Source organism: Pseudopipra pipra, chromosome 16, assembly GCF_036250125.1.
Source record: "Pseudopipra pipra isolate bDixPip1 chromosome 16, bDixPip1.hap1, whole genome shotgun sequence".
NCBI classification, from domain to species: Eukaryota; Metazoa; Chordata; class Aves; order Passeriformes; family Pipridae; genus Pseudopipra; species Pseudopipra pipra.
In genome coordinates, this window is record NC_087564.1 from 14,658,561 (window position 1) to 14,680,535 (window position 21,975).

The 21,975-nt window shown below is 50.5% G+C and overlaps 1 protein-coding gene across 5 annotated transcripts in view; it reads right to left on the reverse strand.

Moving 5' to 3' along the window:
* The window catches only part of CACNA1H (calcium voltage-gated channel subunit alpha1 H), a 115,457-nt gene that overhangs the window by 92,513 nt on the left and 969 nt on the right, over window positions 1-21,975 (reverse strand). For all 5 annotated transcript variants that reach the window (XM_064673347.1, XM_064673350.1, XM_064673349.1 and 2 more), the window contains exons 2-5: window positions 20,955-21,088; window positions 16,355-16,452; window positions 11,300-11,459; window positions 4,799-5,114 (exon numbers count right to left, since the gene is read on the reverse strand). In XM_064673347.1, coding sequence (XP_064529417.1) covers window positions 4,799-5,114; window positions 11,300-11,459; window positions 16,355-16,452; window positions 20,955-21,088 — 708 coding nt within the window. The remainder of the gene's footprint in view (window positions 1-4,798; window positions 5,115-11,299; window positions 11,460-16,354; window positions 16,453-20,954; window positions 21,089-21,975) is intronic.

Below are 21,975 nucleotides of genomic sequence, written 5' to 3' on the forward strand. Positions count from 1 at the left end.
AGAGTGTTAGCTGAAAGATTTCCAGGTGATAAAGGAACCCTCAGGGAAGGATTTCAATCATGAGCAGCAGCCGACACAACGTGAAGTGGGCAATGGCTGTGGAACAGATCAGGGCACCACACGACAGTGAAAGGAGACAAATGAGCCTTTGTCTTTCCAAAGCTGAGATCTCCCCCAAGCTCTGTACCTGCTCAGCTGGCCCAGCTGCTTGGGGTGCAGAGTCAGCACCACGGAGACAAAACGAGCTCCTCGTCAGCACAGAACACCAGGTCAGGATGAACAAATCCTTGATTGGACTGAGACAGCTTCCACAAGCTCCCAGGGGCTTTTCTGACAGGCTGGAGCACAGAAGAGGTACCTTCCCATGCAGACAAGAGGGCTCTTCATGCAGCACACGCTGTCACTGCCAGCTGTCACACCTCCTCTGCCACCGCCTCCGGAGGGACGTGTCCACCGGAGGACAAATGAAGGAGGAATTGGGTGGAAGCAATTCCCTACTTTCCCATCCCAAACATGTGGGTTACCCACACCTTCATGGATGTGACACCCTCACACCTCTGGTGAGCCCAGGTGCCAGGAGAAGTTCTCCACCTGAGAACACCCTGAGCTCTTGCAGCAGCCGACGGTTCCTTTCATGCCGCTCTTTTCCGGACAACTTTCCTTGGAAGGCGATTCAGCTTTTCCTTCCTTGGGCATTCGCATCATGTCGTGCGCCTGCTGGGCTGTCTCCAGCTCTCCTGCACACAACCAGGGTTTGTCTTCTCCCTGACAGCAGGATGGGGGCTGCTCACTGCAGGAGTGTCCTCTGAGAATGCCCTCGCCGGGGCTGGAGCTGTGTTCCTTGGATGACTTGATTAACTCGTTCACTGGGATGTCTTCCTAAGCAAAACCTCGGAGAGGCAACATGTGCTCAGAACAACAGGAGCTTGAATCTGAGAGCTGCTCCCAGGGATTCATTCCAAGAGGGTCCTTTGTTAAGGAAGCCCTTTAGAAAATGCAATTGCTTCCGAAATACACGTGAGGAAGACGCCACAGGAAAGGTCACTCAGCAGCACCAGCCAAGTCCCAGCCCCTCTGAATTGCCAGACTAATCTCTCTTGTGTTGGATGGACATTTCCTGAATCACACAGACATTTCCTGAAACGTCCATGTAATTTTTTCTGACACATTTGCTCTCAAGGCTCAGTCCTACCAACCACATCCAGAGGAACAGCGTGTTCCCTTCATCTCCTCTTGGTTCTGCCTTGCTGATGGTTATTGCTCCTCCAACTAGTTTTGCCAAAAGCATCGTAAAGTGCTCGTACAGGTCCTGCTTTCCTACAAATCATACACAGAATCATCCAAGCGATGGTTCTGTGGTTTTCAAAGCAGCTGAAATCATCTCCTCTTCCCAAACTCTGTCACCCCAAACCCAGGCCAATATTTCTGCGTTCAGGCCTGGCCACCCTGAGCCTGCTGGTGGAAGGTGGCAGAGCTTTGGTGGCTCCATTGAGAGTGTCAGTAATTCCAATTAAATTGGACTTTGGTTAGGTGGCTAATTCATCATCCAGAGCGTGACAACAGTACCTGTAATTACTGCTCACATTGCTGTGGCTGAAATTCATGTGCAATAAAGGGATCTTAATATCATGCCAAACCTCACAGTTAATTTAGGTTCCATCTCCTTTCATTTATTCTGTAATAAGCTAATTAGTTCACATAATTTGCCATCGAACGTGCCTTCGTAACAAATATATACACGAATTAGCTTATTACACAACAAATGAGGGGAACCAAGACATGAATCATTTGCAGGATTACATAAGGAATTATTGTCCTTCCCACCACCCAGACGTGCAGCCATTGCCTTTATTACTTTTAGATGTTTTGATTTGCACCGGGTTGTTCTCCTGTCTGGTGCCTCTGGCTTACTCTTCTACTTGGAAGGTCAACAGCTCATTTCACTGTTCAGTGTGTCCTGCTGCCACCTGCAAGTTCAGGATCACCTCCACGGAGGGAAATGTCTTTCAGCTTGGCTGCTGGAATCCCAGTCCTGGCAGCTGAGCGAGCCTGCCCCTCCTGCTACCTTGGAGCACCACTTGCAGCATGTTCTGGAGCAGAGACTTTCAGATTTCCCTGGCAAAAACCTGCTTTTGGCTTGGTTTGTTTGTGGTCTGAACAACATCAGTCTGTGCCCTTGGAGACTCCTGGGCATGACGTGCAGTCACTGTGCTTGGAATCTTCCAGCTCTTAAACCACACGAGATCTTAGAATCACAGAATGAAAGCTCATCTTGTTCCACCCCCTGCCATGGGCAGGGACACCTTCCACTAGCCCAGGTTGCTCCAAGCCCTGTCCAACCTGGCCTGGGACACTTGCAGGGATGGGGCAGCCACAGCTTCTCTGGGCAACCTGTGCCAGGGCCTCCCCACCCTCCCAGGGGGGAATTCCTTCCCAATATCCCATCTAACCCTGCCCTCTGGCAGTGTGAAGCCATTTCCCTGTCACTCCAGGCCCTTGGAAATAGTCTCTCTCTCCATCTTTCCTGTGGCTCCTTCAGGCACTTCAAGGCCACAATCAGGTCACCCCAAAGCCACCACTTTTCCAGGCTGAACAAACCAACAAGATTTCCACCTCATTTGGGACAAATCCCAAGGGATGCTCCATCCAGCTGTGTCCTCAGCTTGCCACAATGCCCACTGGAGGTTTGCCAGACCTTAAGGTTCACACTCCACACTATAACTCCTGCAAAGCACCATGGATTCATTATCCTGAAGAATAATGGATCAGGACAGTTGGGCCTGTCTCATCCAAGTGCTTTCTGCCAGTAATTCCACACCAATTCACAGGGAAGCTCCTGAGCCACTAAACCCATCAGTTGTACTTTCTGCACTACTTACTTTGAGGCCTCATCTAACTGCTGACCTGGTGCTCCCCAGCTTCAACCATTAAATGTAATGAGAGCACAGCTCAATAGCTTTATTTGTTAAATGTTCTCTGCTCACAGCAATTGTTTTGATTTAGCATCTCACCTCCTGCAGTCATGATTTACTCTTTCCACACCCCAGTTAAGCAAGCACCTTGCTCCCAGCAGCTGCCTTTTTACCTGGAGTTATAGCATTTCCAGCTTCTAAAAATGAGCCCTCGGTTCTAAAAGGAATAAAGACATAACAAGAATTTTAGGCTGGAAATCCTCTTCAGCATTTGGATGGCCTAAGCAGCACTAAACCCAATCATAAACCTCTTGGCAGCTGCCAAAATGATCTATGGATACAATATCCAACCTTGCCAGACACTCTGCTCTGCCCAACGGAATCAGCTGAAACCTCTCCTGGGGCTGGTTTGTTCTTCCCAGAGTTAAAGCTGCACACTTCCGGCCGAGGAAACAAAATTCCAAGGTGAAATGAAAACCTGCAGCCTGCAAAAAAGGCTCTGGAGGTCAAAAGGAAGCTCCTGGTCATCCTCAGTGCCCTGGCACAATCCATTGTCCTCTGCCCTCTCCCTGCAAGAACATTGGTGCCTGTGGTGGGAGTCAGACAGGACCTCCTGGGCACATCCATCAGCTCTGCCAAAGAACTGGAGGAAAAGCAGAATTCCAGAGCAGCCAGAGTCCCATTTACTTTGATTTTCCTCTTTCCTTTATCCAACACTCATCACCAGTCAGCAGCTCCTCTCTTGACACACCAATTCCAGGAAAGAATCAAAGCATTTTCAGAAACAGCCTCATAGAGATTTGGGATCTGCCTGAGCCCTTCTGGATCTGGTTCTAAGCCTCTGAACCACCAGCAGTGTGATTCAAGGTGAGCTGCTGTGACAGCAGAGAGCAGACAAGATGCTCAGAGCAAACACTCACTGCTTTGCAACTCCCAGGTGAAAACTGGAAGTTATTAAAGTTCATGGTGTAATATGAAACTGGAAGAAAATTCATAAATTAAATGTAGAGCTCTGAATGAGTAATTATTCATCATTAACAAAACTACAAGGAGAGTTCTTTTCTCCTTCAGGAATAGATGTCACCTGCACTTCAGGAGGGCTAAATAAAACAGGGCATCCAGCCAAGAGCAAAGAAATGTGTTAAAACCAGAAATTGCCAATTAAAAATGGAAAACAATAGATGGATCATTTCAAATTGGGCAGCCCTAGGAGACCAGAGGCTCTGCACTGTGTGGATGAGCTCTCCAGTGTTCCAGAGCTACAAATGCTTTGAGAACACTTCAGTTGCTGGAGTGTTTTGCCACCTGTAAAGGCTCCCCCAGTCTGAGCCAGAAGCACTTTGGTCTGCAGTGAAGAGCTGTAAAGGTGTGGATCAAGAGAGGCCCAAATTCCATGTGAGCAGCATCTCCTCACAGGTGTTCTGGCCAGAACAGCTTTTTCCTCCTTCCAGCACACCATGCTCATTAGTATCATCCTGTAATTCTAGAACCAGGCCTAACTCACGTCATCAGGTTCGTGCATTTTAGAAGGAAATTAAATCTTGCTTAAGAACTTCAACAACACTCTCGGTTTCCTGACGCAAGAAAGACCCTACTCCCAAAAATCCCTGGGATTTAGCTGATTTGCAGAGCTACAACTTGCCCTACCTTTCCCTGCCTCAAGAATTATTCTCCTCCTCTTCTAAAATGCACCAAAAAAAAAAAAAAAAGTTATTCTCTCCAAATTGCACCATTTGTGGTGCAATTTTACCCCACGTGTCTCTATTCACAGTTTCACTCAGGTACAAATTCCTCTCTCCTCAGAGGTGTTTATCAAAACCTCTGCAAGCAAAAAGGTGACAAACCCAACAGAAACAGAGAAATCAAATGATCTGGGAGAATCCTACCTGAAAAATAGCTATCCAGGCGTATCCAATGTTATCAAAATTGATAGCTCCGTTGTGCGGGTTCACGTCCCCCGCCATGCACACGTTGTAATACTGGTTCCAGTTTATGCAGGAATTCCTGCTGCTGGAGTCGGGGTGGTACAAACTGGGGGTGTAGGAGTCCATGCTCAAGGTGCACTCCACCTTGTACTCCTTCCTGTTTGGGATGTTGGAGCACTTCTGCATCCCGTTCTCCCGGTGCGACGAGCAGATGAAGGGGTTCTCCTCCGCCTCGTCCGTGCGGTAGTAGGGGTGCAGGAAGGTCAGGTTGTAGGTCCTGGAGGGGGAAGAAAAGGAAAAATGAGAGGGAATGATTCATCCCTTGTTTCAGCAGCAGCAAAAGGTGCTGTTTTCTGTCCCTGGCTTGGGTGGGTTCTCTCTCCTTTGCCCCTCAGCCCCACCAGACCGGGGACAGCAAGTCCCAGATGAGATGAAGCCGTGTGAGGACACTGAGGGCACTTGGTGTGTTCAGCTGGAGAAGAGGAGACTGAGGGGAGACCTCACTGCAGTTCCAACTGCCTGGGCAGGGGCAGAGGAGGGGCAGGGACTGAGCTCTGCTCTGGGGGGACCAGGGACAGCACCCAGGGAATGGCTGGAGCTGTGTCAGGGCAGGGTCAGGTTGGATCTCAGGGAAAGGTTCTTCCCCCAGAGGCTGGTTGGGCACTGCCCAGGCTCCCCAGGGCAGTGGGCACAGCCCCAAGGCTGCCAGAGCTCTGGGAGGGTTTGGATGATCCTCTGGGGCACAGGGGGTGACTCTTGGGGATGGTTCTGTGCAGGGCTGAGGGTTGGACTGGATGGTCCCTGTGGGTCCCTTCTAACTCAGCACATCCTGTGATTCTGTGAGATACCAGCCCCTAAAATCATCTACAAAGCTTTTTTCATCCTGTAAGGCACCAGTGATTTTCCACTTAAAGATCAGCCTGAGTTTCCCCACCCAAACAGGGCAGTTGAAAGCATGAAATGAGAGGGTTCAGACAGAAAATCCAAGCAGTGCTTCCCAAAAATCTAGAGAAGTTTTTGTTTGTATGCAAGGATTTTAAGGTAACTCTTCTGATGCTCAGAACAGCTGATGGCAAAGCAGCTTTCCAACAAATGTGCCCCTCAGCATGTCTCTGATGAGGGAGCTGAACTTCTACAAGGAGAGACCCAGCTCCAGGCCACCCTGAATTCCTTCTGCACTTCCGTAAGAAAAGGAAGAAACATTTAAAGGGAACCATGTGCCTCCTGCATCTCTGATTTAATTGCCTTGGATAAAGTTTATGACTCTGTTACAGCCCAGATAAGCAAGTGCTGTCACTGCAGCATGGCAGGGATGTGCCTTTGCCCAAGTGCTGCCCCAGATCAGGGACCAGGCAGAGCCCAGGACTTTTCCTGCTGTTTGCTCAGCATTAGTGAGAGCCAGCAGCACTCCCTGCTGAAGCACTGCTCAAAATGGGAAGGTGCATTGCCCTAGAGCTGACTTTATCCACTGCTTTATCCACTTTTCCGAGCTGCAGGGATCTCAGATGCCCCATAATCATCGGGAGATAAGGGAAAGGCACCAAACAAATTACCCGAGCAAGCAAGATGTGGGGAGAAGATAAGCAGGTAATTCTTCAAGACAGGACAGCTCTATTTTTATCTGTTTCTGAATGCACCTTTCTATTGAATAAATTCAGCTCTAACTGGTGCCAAACCAGTGTTATTCCATGAAACTGCTTGAAACTGCTCCCCAAAACCCTTGAGTCAAGCAGGAGTCACTCAGTGATAAGCAGAGAACAATTGCTGCAGGGCAGAGCTGAGGGGAAATCAGCCCTGAGCAACTTTCCTGGGGAATTTGGTTCTCTTCCATCAATGAATTACTTGAGATGGGTGTTGAGAGTTAATCCAGCCTCAGGAACAAATTGGGCATTGTTGGCTGGGATTGTATTCGGCAGCTATTCCCCTCCCACTGCACAGCGTTCCCACACCTCCAGACAAAGCTGTAACATCACCCTCCCTGTTTCTATGCCTGAGATTTCAACTTCAAAGATGTTTTTCCTCCAGAACTGCCTGAAAGCCTTCCCTTCCCCTCCCACCAAATGGTCTCACATGAAGACATTTCCACATAAACCGAGACATTTCCATATAAACCGAGCTGCAGATCAGGCCGGGAGCTCCACAGGACAGTGTTTGCTGGAAGATCAGACACTACAAGCACCAGTTTGTCACACACAGGGAGGTAACACAGAGGCTTGTGAAGGATTAAAACACACTGGGATTCAGGGATGTGCCTGGGAGTGCTACAGACTTTGGCAGAGACAGCTGGGAAACCTGGGAGAAGAAACAGAGGGAGGAGAGGAGGAGACACCCGAGAAGTGACTTATAATTCCCAAGGGGCAGAACTACAGGATCAACCCCCCTCCCATCCCACTGCAACTGGGATGGCCCTGGATGAGCCACACACACAGAGATTTGGGGCTTTGTGCCTGCCATGAATCACCATTTAGGAGCCCTGGGCTGCCTGAGCCAGTGCCCTGGGCTGGGATCTAATAAGCTGAGTAGAGAAGAGCTGGGCACAAACTGCCTGGAGAGCCATAAGAACAACAGCCTTTGGTGTCTGTGGGAGGAAAATGGGACCAGGAAAACAAAGCCCAGCTTGGCTTTATAAACTAAAACTTTCCCTGTGACAGGCTAAAATCAGTCGTGTGTGGGGCCACTTTCTGCCCAGTCCTTTTCAAGCCCTTCCCTCTTCCCTGAGCACACCAAGATCCTTCCCCATCTGCCTGGGGAGGATCCACACCCAGGAGATGCTCCACCACCACCAAGTGAAGAGGGGAAAGGACACATCAACTCACAGCAAACATGGCAAACTGAAGACCTTTTCTTAGCTCTGCTGCTTGAAGACCTTTCTAGCAAAACCAAAAAGGGGAAAGGAGGAAGGAGAGCAAGAATGAGAAACAGGAGTGATGTGGAATGAGGGAATCCCCAATATCCACTAAATAAATGAGTTCTCTCTGCCAAGACCCTCCACCTCCACGTGCAGGAAGGGTCAGCCTGACCTCCCTGTTACTTGCCAATGGGTAGGGTGCAAATAACTTATTAGTGCTAATGAATCCATTAATGACAAGACTCTGGTGCTGTGGGGAAAAGACAGAAGAAACAAAGCTCCAGAATGGATTTGTTATCACATTAGAGAGGATTAACACCCCTTTCCCAGCCAGCTGCCCTCTGCACATCTTCCTCTGCAGCTTTGCAATGGATTTCTCTTTCTCTGTTGCTGAGCATGTTCATGTGGAGGAGAAACAACAGGAAAGTCCATTCTTTCCACACCAAAGGAATTATTCTCTGTTCCATCTGCCCTCAACCACAGTTTTCCCACCCCAACCATCCCATGCAGGACATTACAACCACTGGAGCCTGGTGTGTGTGTGTGCTGAGCACAATCCTGCTCCAGCTTTCTGAGGAGCAGAGGAGGAAAGGGAAAAGGTGGAAGAAACTCAGCACCGAGCAGGATTTGTTCCCTGCAGGTAGAAGCTGCTCTCTGAGGAAATCCTGCTGCCAACCAGCACTGCAGCACAGAGCAAAGCCAGGAGGAGCAATTAAGCCCCTTTCAGACAAACTGAGCTACCTGTGCCTCCTCCCAGCTCTGCACCAGCCCAGGAGCCAAAGGCAGAGCGACACCAAGCACAAGCTGGAGTTAACTCAGACTGAGGAGCTCACATCAGAACTGTCCTGCGGCATCAGAGACACACAGAGCACTTCACAGCCCTCTCCCCTCTCCTCCTTCCAACCCACTGAGTTCCTTGAAAGGCTCCAGGACTGGAAAATGCTGCTCTGCAGAACAACACAACCCCAGCAGCAACTGCCCAGATGAGCTGGGGGTGACCCAGTTCCTCCCTTTACAGAGCCCAGCTCGGGAGGGCAGGAGGGAGCCAGAGGGGCTGTGTGGGATACACACATCCCAGAGATCTTACACAGAAACTGCTGGCTCTGCTCACCCTTCCCACACAGGCAGAACGAGTTCCTCTTTCACACCAGACCAACCGAAAAGTCCTTGTGGAATTCCCGCTCCAGCTCCCACTGCCCTCACTCACAGACAGTGCAGACTATCCTGGCAATGCTATTCCAAGCAGTTGTCCCAGGGAGCTCCCCAGGGCTTGAGGAGGTGTTTGAGCCACCAGAGACCTCCAAAACATCTCTCTGATCTCCAGGGCAGGGTGAGGAGTGGCAGATTCTCCCACGTCCCAAACACAAGGGACACGGGTCATTTTTTGCCACCCCACTACTGCAACAGCCCCAGTGACTGCTTGTAATTCCTTCAAAGTCACTACTGGGAGTCCTTAAACAACCTCCAGGATATTGCAATTCTCCAGGACATTCCAATTCTCCAGGAGAGAAAGGAGATATTTCCAGTGCACCTCAAAGGAGCCCCCAAACTTCTGTCAGAATGTGCTGCATTTAAAAATAGCTGCTTTAACTTGAGGCAGCCAACTTTCAAGGGGGATGGAGAAGGTTTCTACAGGACCTGTGCAGAGCCACCCAAATCCCCCACTACCTGCTGCTGGAGGGACCCAGGGAGCAGCTCAGAGCTGTGGTGAAGGGGAGGAGGAGAAGATTCCTCACAAACCTCCTCGGAAACAGCTCCCATGGCTCAGCCCAGAGCCCGACTCTGCCTTCCCTTGACTGGGAGCAAGACCCTGATAAGAAAATCCTGGGCTGCCTTTGATGCTGCTAATGGCCATTACATAACTGCCTGCTTAATATCTGTACTTAGCAAACATTTTCCCCCGTGGTTCATTTTTAAAAGCTCCACTTTGCAGAAAATCACACAGCGTTTAAAAACCCGGGCGAGGAGACGAGAGGGACTCACCGGGGCTAATTACAGCTCACACCAGCCCACCCAAGCACAGCTCTGACACCACAATTTGGGCTTTTAAGTAACGTCTCAGGGGTTCCTCTGAGCCTGGAGGGTCTTGGTGACCAGCAAATACCAGCTGGGGGTGCAGGAGAGAGTTTGGAGCATCAAGGTGTTGGAGTGGGAACACACACTCACGGCTGGCTTGTTGATTTTCTGCCTTTCAGCATCTTTGGTGGGGGGAACAAGGGCCACCAGAGCTGGTCTGCAGGACAGGGAAAGGCCTGGAGAGCTGAGGGCCACGGGACTGAGCAGTGAGAGGCAGGAGCAGGACCTGGGGTAGAGCTCAGGGACAATCTCTGCTTGTCTTCCAGACAATACAAGTTGTAGACAGCAGATGATTACACACAGATGTAATTACAGGCTCCATCTCCTCTTACAGAGTTAGAGCTGCCCTAAATAGCTGGTCTCAGGCATTTCCTCACCTCTGAGCCACTGACATCCTCAGCAGTCTCCGACAGGTTTTCCCAGGCGGAGCTCCCTGTCCATGGGAGCTGGAAGGCTGCACTTTGCTTTCCTCTGTTCATTGTGCTGGTGGGTTTGAAGGTGCTCTGACACCCCTGAGGGGGCAGGGGCAGAACAGCCCAGGCTTGGTGTCCTGCTGAGGGAGCAGCAAGAGCCAGGGTGTCCCATGGCATGGGATGAGCCAGGAGCCATCCCAGTGCCAGCAGCACCTCCCTGGACAGGCTCTGAACACAGCAGGGCTGGCACCAGGGAAAGCCCCAGACATGGCAAATGATGAACCAGACCCAGGACTCTTCCAGGGAGCTCAGGCAGGAGCCAAAGGCATCAAGAACAAAAAGCTGGAGAGAAGCACAGCACCAGCACAGCCCAAACCAGGACTAAGAGCCAAGGGCTGGGCTTAAATAGAGCTGCTGGGCTTAAATAGAGCTGCTGGGCCAGGGGCAGGGCGTGGGTGGGGGGCCCAGGTGAGGCTCCCCAGGGCAGTGAAGGCTTAGGAGCACCCTCACAGCTGGCAGAGATGTTGGTCCACACAGCTGCCAAGCCTGGAAGAACCAAAACTAAAGTTTGCTTCGTTAAGGTTGGACTTGATGATCTTGGAGGCCTTTTCCAGCCTTAATGATTCCACAATTCTATCGAAAACAGCAGGTGCTGCCCGTCCCTGATGCCTGTCCCACACTGAGAGCCCTGTACAAATGCTTTTAATGCCTTTCACATCAAGCTTCTTATCTTAATATACCTACAGAGACTTATCTGTGCGTTCCAGCAGCATCTCCCATCTCCCAACCCCCTGCCAGGGGCTGGGGTGTGCTCAGTGACCCCCAGACCTGAACCACTCGGAGAAGCGGCAATTCCCGGAGAGCTGTAATCCTTCTGCTTGATCTAAATCCTTAAAATTCCCAGAGTCAGGGCTCTCAGCTTCCTCAGGCAGAGATAATCCAAGCCACCACCACCACTGTCCTTCAGGTGCAACTCCAACCCCTCAGGAACTTGCTGACAAGTGGATTTTTTTTGTCGGACAAAAAGTTCCCGCTTGGAGCTGCCGAGCGCTGGGATTTCTCCAGCAGGAGAGAGGAAGGAAGAGAAAAGGGGAGAGTTTTGTTTCTTTTGCTGTATGTACTTACATTGCAAAATTCCTGTCTAGGAAACACCTGTTCCTCAGCAGCCCTGCCCAGAGCTGGACACCCACAATCCCAAAGATGAAGAAGACAAAGAAGCACAAGAGGAGGACGTTGCCTAACATAGGCAGAGTATCCAACAGCAGGGTGACCAGGATTCTCATACCTGTGGGTGGAAGGAAAAAAAAAAATGGATTAGAAGAGCCCTTGATGGGAAAAAACCACCATTCCCAGCTTGGTTGTGCAGCCAGTGCATCCTGGGGAGAAAAACTGGGATGTTGATATTTTCCCCTAAACCTTTAAGGCTGAAAAGGAAGGTAAAGAGAGCAAAAGGCCCAGCAGGAAATGGGAACAAACAGCACATCTCCAAAGGGTGGGATTTTCAGATGTTTCAGCAGCACTCAACGACACACAAACATGGGCAGAGCTGCCAGACAGCTTTTCCTGGGGAAACACCCCCAGGAACCATCAGCCTCTGGAGAAACTGTCAAAATATGTATTTATAAACATATCAAACATCTCTCATGAGTCACACAAGTTGTTCCCTAAGCAACACAGAGCCTGGTGTGGGAGGATCACAGGGTGGGCAAGTCCTCTCCCATGGAGTTCCTCCTCTTCCTCCTCTCCTTGCTGGCCACAGGACTGGAAAACAGGGAAAATTTTTACTTTTTTGAGGGTGCAAAGCAGGATATAATGTTTCTTCCTCCAAGGAAAGCTCTGCTTCCTTTCCCTCCTCCTGTGTAGGCTGTGGGGGAACCTTCCCAGCAGTCCCACACCTCTCCATGAACCTTTGGTCTCCCCCAGCACCCCTGCTGCCAGGGAAATGCTGATTTCCAGGCAAGATATTCCACCTTGAATATTCCAACTCGAGGAATGAGTGAACCTTGCAGAGCCTCAGCAAACCCTGGCATCTTCCAGCATTGACTGGACAAGGAGGCAGGAATGGGGGTTGGCACCTGGGGGCTGCCCTGCCTCACACATCAGGGCACCTTCCAACCAAAGGATAAAGCAGGAATAAAAAGGGAATAACAACTCTCAGCTCAGCAGTTCCACGGAGGTCAAAGGAACCTCTGAGACAGCGACCAGCCATCAATAAAAAGAGCAGGAGACAAAGGCAAATGCTACCTTGTGGAAAAGAAAAAAGCAGGAAGCTGAGCTGAGCCTCGGGATCCTGACGCTCTACAGGGAGCAGGGCTCAAGTTCACGGCACTGGGAATCAACGTGGCTGCTGGTGGGAGATTTTATCCCACTAAAATTCTCCTCTGCAAACACCTTTGTCTGCCTGCCTTTGTGGAGCCTTTTCTCCCTCCCTATTGCCTGGCAGGATGCTGCTCTCCATCGGTCATCCTGTGGGAATGGAGAGTGGCACTGACACGGAGTTTTCCTTTCCCCATCAGATTCCACCTTGGCCTCTCCCAAGCCACGCCCGACACCTCTCCTGCTGATTCCACAATGCTGGGCTGCAGCCCTGTAGACCTCAGGGATGAGGAGGGTCTCCAGGAGAGACAAACCCCTCCATCCCAACCCTTCCCAGGCAGTGCTGGCAGGAGCTGGAATCCTGTCCTGCTGCTTCATCCCGCTCCTCGCGCAGCTCCGCCAGCGGAAATCCAAGGCAGCCAAGCGGGACTGGAGCTGCCACCACCCTGTCAGCACAGCACGAGGGGATGGACCAGCCAGGCCAAGAAATCTGTGCTGATAAATAATTAGGTGTGAGGAACGACCTCTGCACCCAGGGCAGGAGCCTCCCAGAGTCTCCGTGCCCAGCTGTGCCTTGGCTCCGGCACAGCTTCCCGTGGCTGGCGCCGGCAGCGGATGCCTCTTCAGAGGAGCTGCGGTCCTGGCACCCAGCTCTGTGCCAGCCACCCTCCAAACCCCGTCCCTGTGCTGCCCTGGTGTCAGTGCCACCCTGCAGGGAAGGGACATGGCAAATTCCATCCCTTGGAAACACAGGGAACAGCACTGAGTACAGGGAAAGCCAGAGCTGGAGGCAAAGGAGGGTGATTTCCTAATGTTTGATTCCCAACTTCTCCTGTGATCATAAGCCCAGCCCTGTGCCAGCCACCCTCCAAACCCCATCCCTGTGCTGCCCTGGTGCCAGTGCCACCCTGCAGGGAAGGGACATGGTAAATTCCATGCCCTGGAAGCACAGGGAACAGCGCCAGCCTCGGCTCCAGCTCTGAGCACAGGGAAAGCCAGAGCTGGAGGCAAAGGGGGGGAGTTGATTCCTAGTGTTTATTCCCAACTTTTGTTGTCATCGAAGCCTCTTGGGAGCACATCCCACGGCACAGCCCTGCAGGCTTTCCTTGCAAATCTATCTTTGGAAAAGCAGAAAAGACTCACTTAATTCCCACTGGAAAGACAATGCCGGGCTTTTCTTTTTTTTTTCCCCACACTCTCACTAATATCCTTGCTCTTTTTTTATCCAAAAATGGTTAAAATTTATCTTCCCGTGCCAGACAACTTTTTTCTGCTCAGCTACTTTTGGTATTTTGGGTTGTTCCGTGGCACCATTCTCGGGATTGAATCCATCTGTTCCTCACCCGCTCAGGGTGCTCCGGCCTCTCAGGGAATGTCAAGTGTGCCATGGGAAAAGAGCACAAGCATCACTTAGGCTGAAACAAGGCTCAGGATTCCTTTTCATTCCCATTCCATGTGATGCCTGGTTGAAACTACACGGTAGAAAAATAAAAATAAAGCACTGAAGTGGATTTGAAAAAAACCTCAGTGACCACTGCTAAAAAAAAATCCCAACCTACAGCCCCTGCCAAAGATATAAATTGCAGGAATTCTATTTTTCCAGTCATTTTCAAGGAATAATTTCTAATAGAGACGATGTTTTTATTGGCTGGGGTTCTTCTTTCTTTTCTTACCAAACAGAATTGAAATGAAATAATCTTGTGGGTGACTTCATTGTGCCTGGAAGCGAAGAGCTAATAGTGCCGGCTGCATCCCAGGAAAGCACCCAGGAACGGCAGGGATAAATCTCCAGGGGAGTTCTCCAGGGTCCCTGCTTCCCTGGGTGGTGACTGACCACCAGACTTGTCTCTCCTGACCCAGCTGGAATTTGTTGTGCTCCATGTCCTTGGGTGTCTGTCCCTGAGGCCAAAATCCTGTTCCTGGTGCTGGGAATGGCATGGATGGTGCTGACCAGGAGCTGCTGCCACACCACTGGCTGGGATGTGCTGGATATCCAAGGTAATCCCTTGACTAAGCTGTAGATCCTCATGGATGAAAGACTGAAAGTGTAACTCTTTCATTACCAGAAACAGCAAAAATGCAATAAAATAGAGGAATGTCACTGCCCATTCCATGCAGACTTGGGATTGTATCAGTCTGAAACAGTAAAATTCCCAGTGTTCAGAGGGGATGGAGTTGGTGGCTCTTAAACAAGTGAAGGCTGTGATGATCCTCCCTCCAGGAACAGAGATATCTCCAAGAACACTAATCCTGCCCTGGCACTGGTTCAGGACATCGGTGGTGGTGTGAGCCCAGCCCAGCTGCTCATCAAACCAGGCAACTCCTCCCCAAACCTGGGCTGAGCTCACTGCATTGGATCTCAGGGAATATTAATAAAATAATGGAATATTTTCTATCACCTGTCTTTTGAAAAAAAAAACCACAAACCAAAAATCCCGTGGGAAGTGCAGCAGAAAGAGCCTGAAAGGCTCAGTTCAAAGCTTCACAATCAGGGTCCTGAGGAAGAAAAACCACAAGCTGGCCACAGATCCAAATTTCACCTGAATGTGGAGGTGTTTGGATTAACAGGCGTGTAAACCCTCCAATTCCCTTCTTGAGACTCCCACTGTTCCATGGGAGAGCTCTGAAGGGTTTCATGGATTTAGAGAACTTCCAGAGGGAGCCTGATCCTCACCTCAGCCTGGAGCCTCCGAGCCGAGCACGTGCCACGTCCCTCTGCTCCAGCCACGGAGCCATTGGGCTCCAAATCCCAGAGGGAAACTTTGTGTTGTGCTTTGGGGCAGCTCTGAAACCCTGGTGACAAAACCTCCCTAGGAAAACAAAAGCTCCAGAGGGGGTTTCATGCTCCCTTTCAGCCTCTTTTTGTCTTGTTTTGAACTGACGATGTCACGGCCGAAGTCACGGATTTGAGTTGTTTTTTCTTTTTTTTCCCCCCTCAAGAAAAATCCTGTAGAATTGGGAGTTCAGAGAGAAACTTCAAAGACTCCTGTGAGTAAACATCCATCTGTTCCCTCACATGTTCCTCTGGAACCAAAAGCCTTCTGGGGGAGGTTGTTTTGCTGTCCCTGGAAGTGCCGACACGACGGGCAATTAATCCAGGCAGGATGTGGGGCTGTGCCATTCAGAAGCGCTTTCAAGAAGAACAGGAAATGCAGGAAATGTCCTTTTTTTTTTTCTTTTTTTTGCAAGGGACCTCTATGATTTCCATACAGTCCTGCTGCATTTTGATTGGAGTGGAATTTGGCTGCAAGCTGATGGGAGCTCCACGAAACCAGCACCTTGCAAAGGGTTGCTCAGCGGTGGCCGATTCCGGCAGGAAATTATTTCAACTTGTTGGGTCGTCTTTCAAATTGGATTTAGAAGACAAGCAGCTGAAGCCACTTGAAAATGGATTTAGGGGCCACTTGAACTTCCTATCGTGCATGAACCCAATTTTGTTCTACATGACAGCAAATTTTAGCAGCACATGGAGGCTCCTGCTCTGCTAATCCTGAACACGGAGCCACAGAAGGACCTCAAACTGCTGAGTAGGGAAAATGAACCCACCAGGGCAAGAAGATCCTTCTGAGGACTGACCTCTCCCCTTCCTTTATAGGAACTTTATTTAGTTTACACAAGGAGCAGGGGGTTATTTGCCTCAGAGAAGTCATGAAAACGCTGGGAAGCAGCCACAAAAATTTGGGCCCCGGGCATAAAATCTATTCCCCCGCCCTTTGCTAACACTAATAACGGCAATAAACGATCTCTAAAAATTAAAATCAATCAATTTGGTCTCGGCAGCCCCATTCCCAGGGGGATGAGCCTGGCAGAGCCCAGGCTGTGCCTGCCCAGCCTGGCAGTGGTGCCAAGGGAAGGGTCACTTACTTGGGACCCTGTTGATGGCTCGCAGCGGCCGCAGGACCCGGACGGTGCGGATAGCGGACAGGCTGACGTTGTGTCCATCCAGGGAATACTCCATCATGCTGTGGGGAGAGAGGAGAGGAGCAGTCAGGATCAGGGCACTCCGGGGCCCTGGGAATGGGGCTGCCTGGAATTCTTGCTGTCTGCAAGCCCAGCACTGCAAATCCCCCCACTCCGTGTTCGCGGCTCTTCCCGGGCATCGGTGGATGCAATTCCTGCACCGTGTGCCTGGAAGTGTTCCAGGCCAGCTGGATGGGGTTTGGAGCAACCTGGGCTAGTGGAAGGTGTCCCTGCCCATGGCAGGGGGTTGGAATGAGATGATCTTTAAGGTCCCTTCCCACCCAAACCATTCCATCATTCTGTGACTTGGCATGACAAGGAGCTGCAAAGTCAGGGCCACAGAACTCAGGGCAGAGGGGGAGCCCCCAGATATCTGCTCCCTGATTCTCTCCTCTTCCATCAGTTTATTTTACTCCAGTGGCACATCCACAGCCTTCCTGGGGAGGTGACTGCAGCTCCAAGGCAGTACCATGTTCCTGATACATCCCCCCCACCAGCACCCCAGAGTATTTACACACCAGCTCATCTCCCCCACCACGACAAAAACTGAACATCCAAGCTCACAAACAACGTTGGAGCAGTTTGATTTCCATTTGATTATTAAAGGACCATTTTCTTTTTCATGCTTCATCTCCATTTGCCATAAACATTTCTCTTCCAGGCTGGGAAGGACGTTAAGTGAAGTCAGTTTTCTTGCTCTTTTATAGCAATGAGTGGCAAATGTGTGCAGTGTTGTTTTTTTAATGGGGTTATGGCTAGTTAGCATGGCTGTAATTACAATTTATGAGTCTGACTACAGGGAAACACTTGTAAATATGTCACAAATCTCTCACCACGCCTGTTCAAATAACAGAACAGCATCAAAAGCAACCCTGTGAGTGAGCTGTTGGATCCCGTGGAGAATGAGCTTTTGTTTTGGTTTCTTTTGAATAAACAAACAGATATGGAAGGACAGAGGCAAATGGGAGCTGAACTGCTGCAGCCAGGCCCTGCAGAAGCTTCAGATTTTCCACAGAAGCCTCCTGCAGCCAGGATGGACCAAAATCCTTATGTGCCATCAGGAAGCAACAGCTGAGTGGATTTTGGGCACAGGCAGAGGAGGTTTGGTTTCGGGCCAGCTCATCACTGCCCATGTGCCCATGCTCTGCACTGCTGGAGCTTTGCACTTTGTACTTGAAGCCTTGCCCTGCTCCACACCGTTTAATTAGGAGTATCTGGATGTTCTGATGTTTGCTTCTCTTCTGGCTTTGTCCTGGAGCTCTTTGGTGTCACACTGAGGTGACTTTGCCCCATTCCCCCCACCTTGCTCTGCAGAGACTCTGGTGATTTTGAGCTGTTTTCAGTGATAACCTTCCAGAGATATTTTCTTTTCCTGGATTAGTTAGTGAGTCTTCATAAATCCAACCCACCTTCCAGCCTGTATGCAGGAGCTGAGCCAAATCTGATGAACAGGACCCGCTGAGGACACGGGCTGACGGCTGCACTCGCTGATCTTAGAGGTCCTTTCCAACCTTAATCATTCCATTATTCTAAAAGCTTCAAAACTCAGCACGGCACAAAACCAGGCTTTAAATCTCCTGTGTGTTTGTGAAGCTGGAGCAGAGCACTGGGAACCAGCCCAGTGCCCCATGAAGGACCACACAGTGGGAAAACCATGGGAATGCCCGTTCACACCCGCACAGAGGGGTCTGGAGCCAGCCCCGGGTGTTTGCTCACAACAGACCTTGCAGGAATAAGCAAAGTGCTGTTTAAAGTCCCCAAAATGAGCAGTGCCAGGGCCTGGATGTGTTCACTGCCCTGGCCCCAGGGCAGCACATTCCCAATCTATCAGGTGGCTGAGTAAGTGGGTTTGAGTGCAACTGATACAGCTTGTGAGCTCCTATAGCATGGAAAAGGAGTAGGAAATGCTCCAGTGGGAGCTGGGTTTGTACCACCACGTCCAAAATTAGCATGTTGAAGGGCCAGCTCCTGGAGCCTCACTTTAACTTGGCCCTTAGAGCTTCAGAGGAGCTGATAAAAGATGAATAATCCAGGATTTGCTCTAGGAAATGGACTTTCTGACCCTGAATCTTTGGATTTCCATGATATTCCATTTAGGATCTGAAAGTAAGACTCAGGGGGGATATATATTTACCCACTGAAGCCAGCCTGAAACACTTGCTGGATTCCAGACTGGACTTTCTACAAGCAGAGAAACGGTCAAAGGTTTCCTTGTCAAGGCCAAGCTCGGGGTCCTGTTCTCAGATCACACCTGTAAATCAAGAATACCTTGGAAAAGTCCAACAGAAACCTGCTGGAGCTGGAAAATTCCGACAGGCTGGCACTTGGTAGGTGATTCCTTACAGCCTCTGGGCACTGAAAAACAGGAGGCACAGGGTGTCTTCTGCCACCAGCAGCTCCCAACCCTTCAGCTGTCAAGTTAAAAGATGTCCAAAGCACGTCATGGGAGCCTGCAACATCTCCAGGGAGTGGATGCACAAGAAAACCTCTCTGGTTTCAGCTCTTGTGAACAACATTCCTGATGCTGAGGAAATGCTTTCAACTTGGCTGCTGGACAGACGGAGCCGCTCCGAGCTCCCCTCGGCTTGAAATTTTCCAGGGCACATTTCTCAGGCGAGGAAAACATGAAAGGGCTTTCAGAGCTGGAACAAACTTCAGACACAATCTGTTGCTAGAGGCAGGAGATATGTTTATTTTGTAGTTTCCCTGCTCACCCTCCGCTCTCTTTGGTGTGTGGCTGGTGAGGCAAATCAGCTCCTTTGAGGAGACAGAACGGGACAAACAAAGCAGGCAGCTCTGCCTCTCACTTGTTTCCCTTCTTATCAGAAAAAGCCTCATAATAACTCCATCACATCCATCTGTTTGCTGGAAAAAGCAGCTCTTGTTATTCCAGTAGCGTGTTCCCTGCTAAAACCACCTCCAGTTTTAGGAGCAGACACTGGATCCAAGGGTGTTGGTGGGAGAGGTGAAGCCCAGACATTGCACAGCTCCTCCTTGTCCTCCATCAGTGTTACCAGCCAGCCCAGCTCCCAGTCCAGCCTCTCCTCTGAGAGATGGGAAGTACTATCCCAGGTATGGCTTGAATACACCAAAATCATCTGGATATTGCCCAGGATCAGCTGTAGAAGTGGTTATTCCTCTCCTCATCTCCAACCTGAGTAATGCCAGACCAGCAGCAGGGCTTCCCTGCAGGGTCTCCTGGTGCTTCTGATGCTTTCATCCTTCTGAAACATATTCCAGCCATGGAGGGTGGGGAAAAGCCCAGGAAAACCACCCAACTGCTTCACTTTCCCCCTCATCCCGGGTGCTATGAGAGCAAAGCTCCTGGTGCCAACCCTGCCCCTGAGGGCTCAGCCCTTCTGCCTCCCTGTGCTGTGTCATCCTCCTGCTTTTGGGATGACCTGTGTGATGACGTGGATGACCCTCTGCTCACCCCTCAGGAGAGCCCACCCTGCACATCCAGCGTGGGGAAACACCGTTGGTTATGGAATTCTGATCCCGAGTTCTCCCGTCCACCACAGCCTCGCTCTGCCCTCCCCACTTAAACAGCAGCTTAAACACAGCAGCAGCTTTGGCAGGAAAAAATCATTAACTGGTTCTTTTGCTGTCCCTGATGTTCCTTCCTGGGCTGGAACCACACACGGGTTCAAAGGAAGCTCCGCTCAGGAGAGCTCATGTTTTATTCAAACCGCTCAGGCCATTCCTAATTGTATTCCAGACAAATAACAGGGAGCAAAACAAAACTCCATTAGTGCAGTGGGGATGGTACATCACTAATGGAAGGGGAAAAATGCCCCAACATATTACAAGGATGTTCTAATTAACCCCAGGCTGGTCATTATAAACCCAGGAATTCAGAGCTGAGGCAGTAATTAAAGCATTATATCCCTTCCCAGGGGCTGCTAAGCAGGTAAGAGAGCCCAAGGTTTCTAAAGCCATTTATTTATTGGAAAAAAAGTTTTAGACTTGCCAAGCTTTTAGTCCACTCAGTTATTCCCTGTGGGTGTGAGGGAACTGGTGTCAAAAGCAACAGGATCCTCCTTGTACCTGTTTGTTAGCACATCCTGCACAAACCAGCAGCTGTGGGAGATGGTTTTCAACTGTAAATCAAGAGGAGTTTACAGGAGGCATTTGCATGCACTTGTAATTTGGGTGAAATTCTGGCCAGCTCCTTCCACTGGGATTTCAACTTTCTGAACCAGAATTTTGGGTTCAGTTCTCCTCGTTTGGCCAATTCCTGCCTCCCTCTGATGGTGTCCCAGCAGGAGCAGGGCCGAGCTGCTCTGGGCTTTTTTGGGTTTTTTTTGCCTGATATTCATAACCCACCCCAAAAACAGGCGTGGTTATGAGGTGGGGTACGAAAAACAAGAATTATGAGACTTTGCTTTGGCTTGAGCCTTCACAAAACACGATGAAAACCAGCCAGGCCAACCTACAGGTCTGGCTTTTTGGGGTTTTCCTGCTTTTCCCCCATGAAGAGCAAACTGCTGAGGTTTTTACTGACCCTGCCATCACGATGAAGAAGTCCAGGCGATTCCACGTGTCTCCAAGGTAACACTTCTGCCCGAAGATCCCCAGGGCCACCATCTTGATGACCATCTCCACCGCAAAGAAAGCGAAAATGAAGTCGTCAAAAGCCTGGAGAGCGGGACAAGATGGGCACAGTCAGTTCTGCTGCGCTCTGGACTCGGGCAGAGCAGAGACCCCAGTGCTCCCACCATGTGGCCACTCCATGGACAGGCTGGTGAAGCACTGGCACCAAAGTGCCACCTCCCAACTCCAAAATAAAAGCTGCTGCACCTCGTGGGTGGTGGCAACCCCTGAGTGTAGCTCCTGGGTCAGTCCAGTGCCTGGGAAGTGTCAGCAGCTCTTATTCATCTAGTGATAAATCTATATGGACATCACAGCCCCTCTGCTCTGGAGCCAGGCTGGGAGAGCTGGGGGGGTTCAACTGGAGAAGAGGAGGCTCCAGGGAGACCTGAGAGCCCCTTCCAGGGCCTAAAGGGGCTCCAAGAGAGCTGGAGAGGGACTGTCAGCTTTACCAACCAACCTTTCCCTTAATAAACTCCACAGAAGTTTTGCTCCATTATTTCAGTTCATTTAATAACTGGCATCCAAAAGCCTCCATAAAGAAGTTCAGGCTTTTCCACCTTGTGTTGTGGCTTCCACTCCCTCCTGCAAGCTGGGACAGGGGGAGGGATAATGGTGGTTTTACTCACAGCCCTTTTCTGCCTGAAAACCTGCCAGGAAGTCCCCATGGCCAGGTTGGACTGGGCTTGGAGCAACCTGGGATGGTGGAATGGGTCCCTGCCCACGGCAGGGGGTGGGAAGTGGATCTTTAAGGTCCCTTCCAACCCAAACCACTCTGGGATTCCATGAAGGATCTCTCTGGCTGGGACACTCGAAGGGAGGTAAAGCAGCAGATCCGTGTGGGATTCAAAGGAGCTGAGCACATGGTAATCCCTGCCTGGGCTGATGTCATGCGTTGGGAACACGGCAGGTTGGTTCCCAGCCTGAGGAATGAG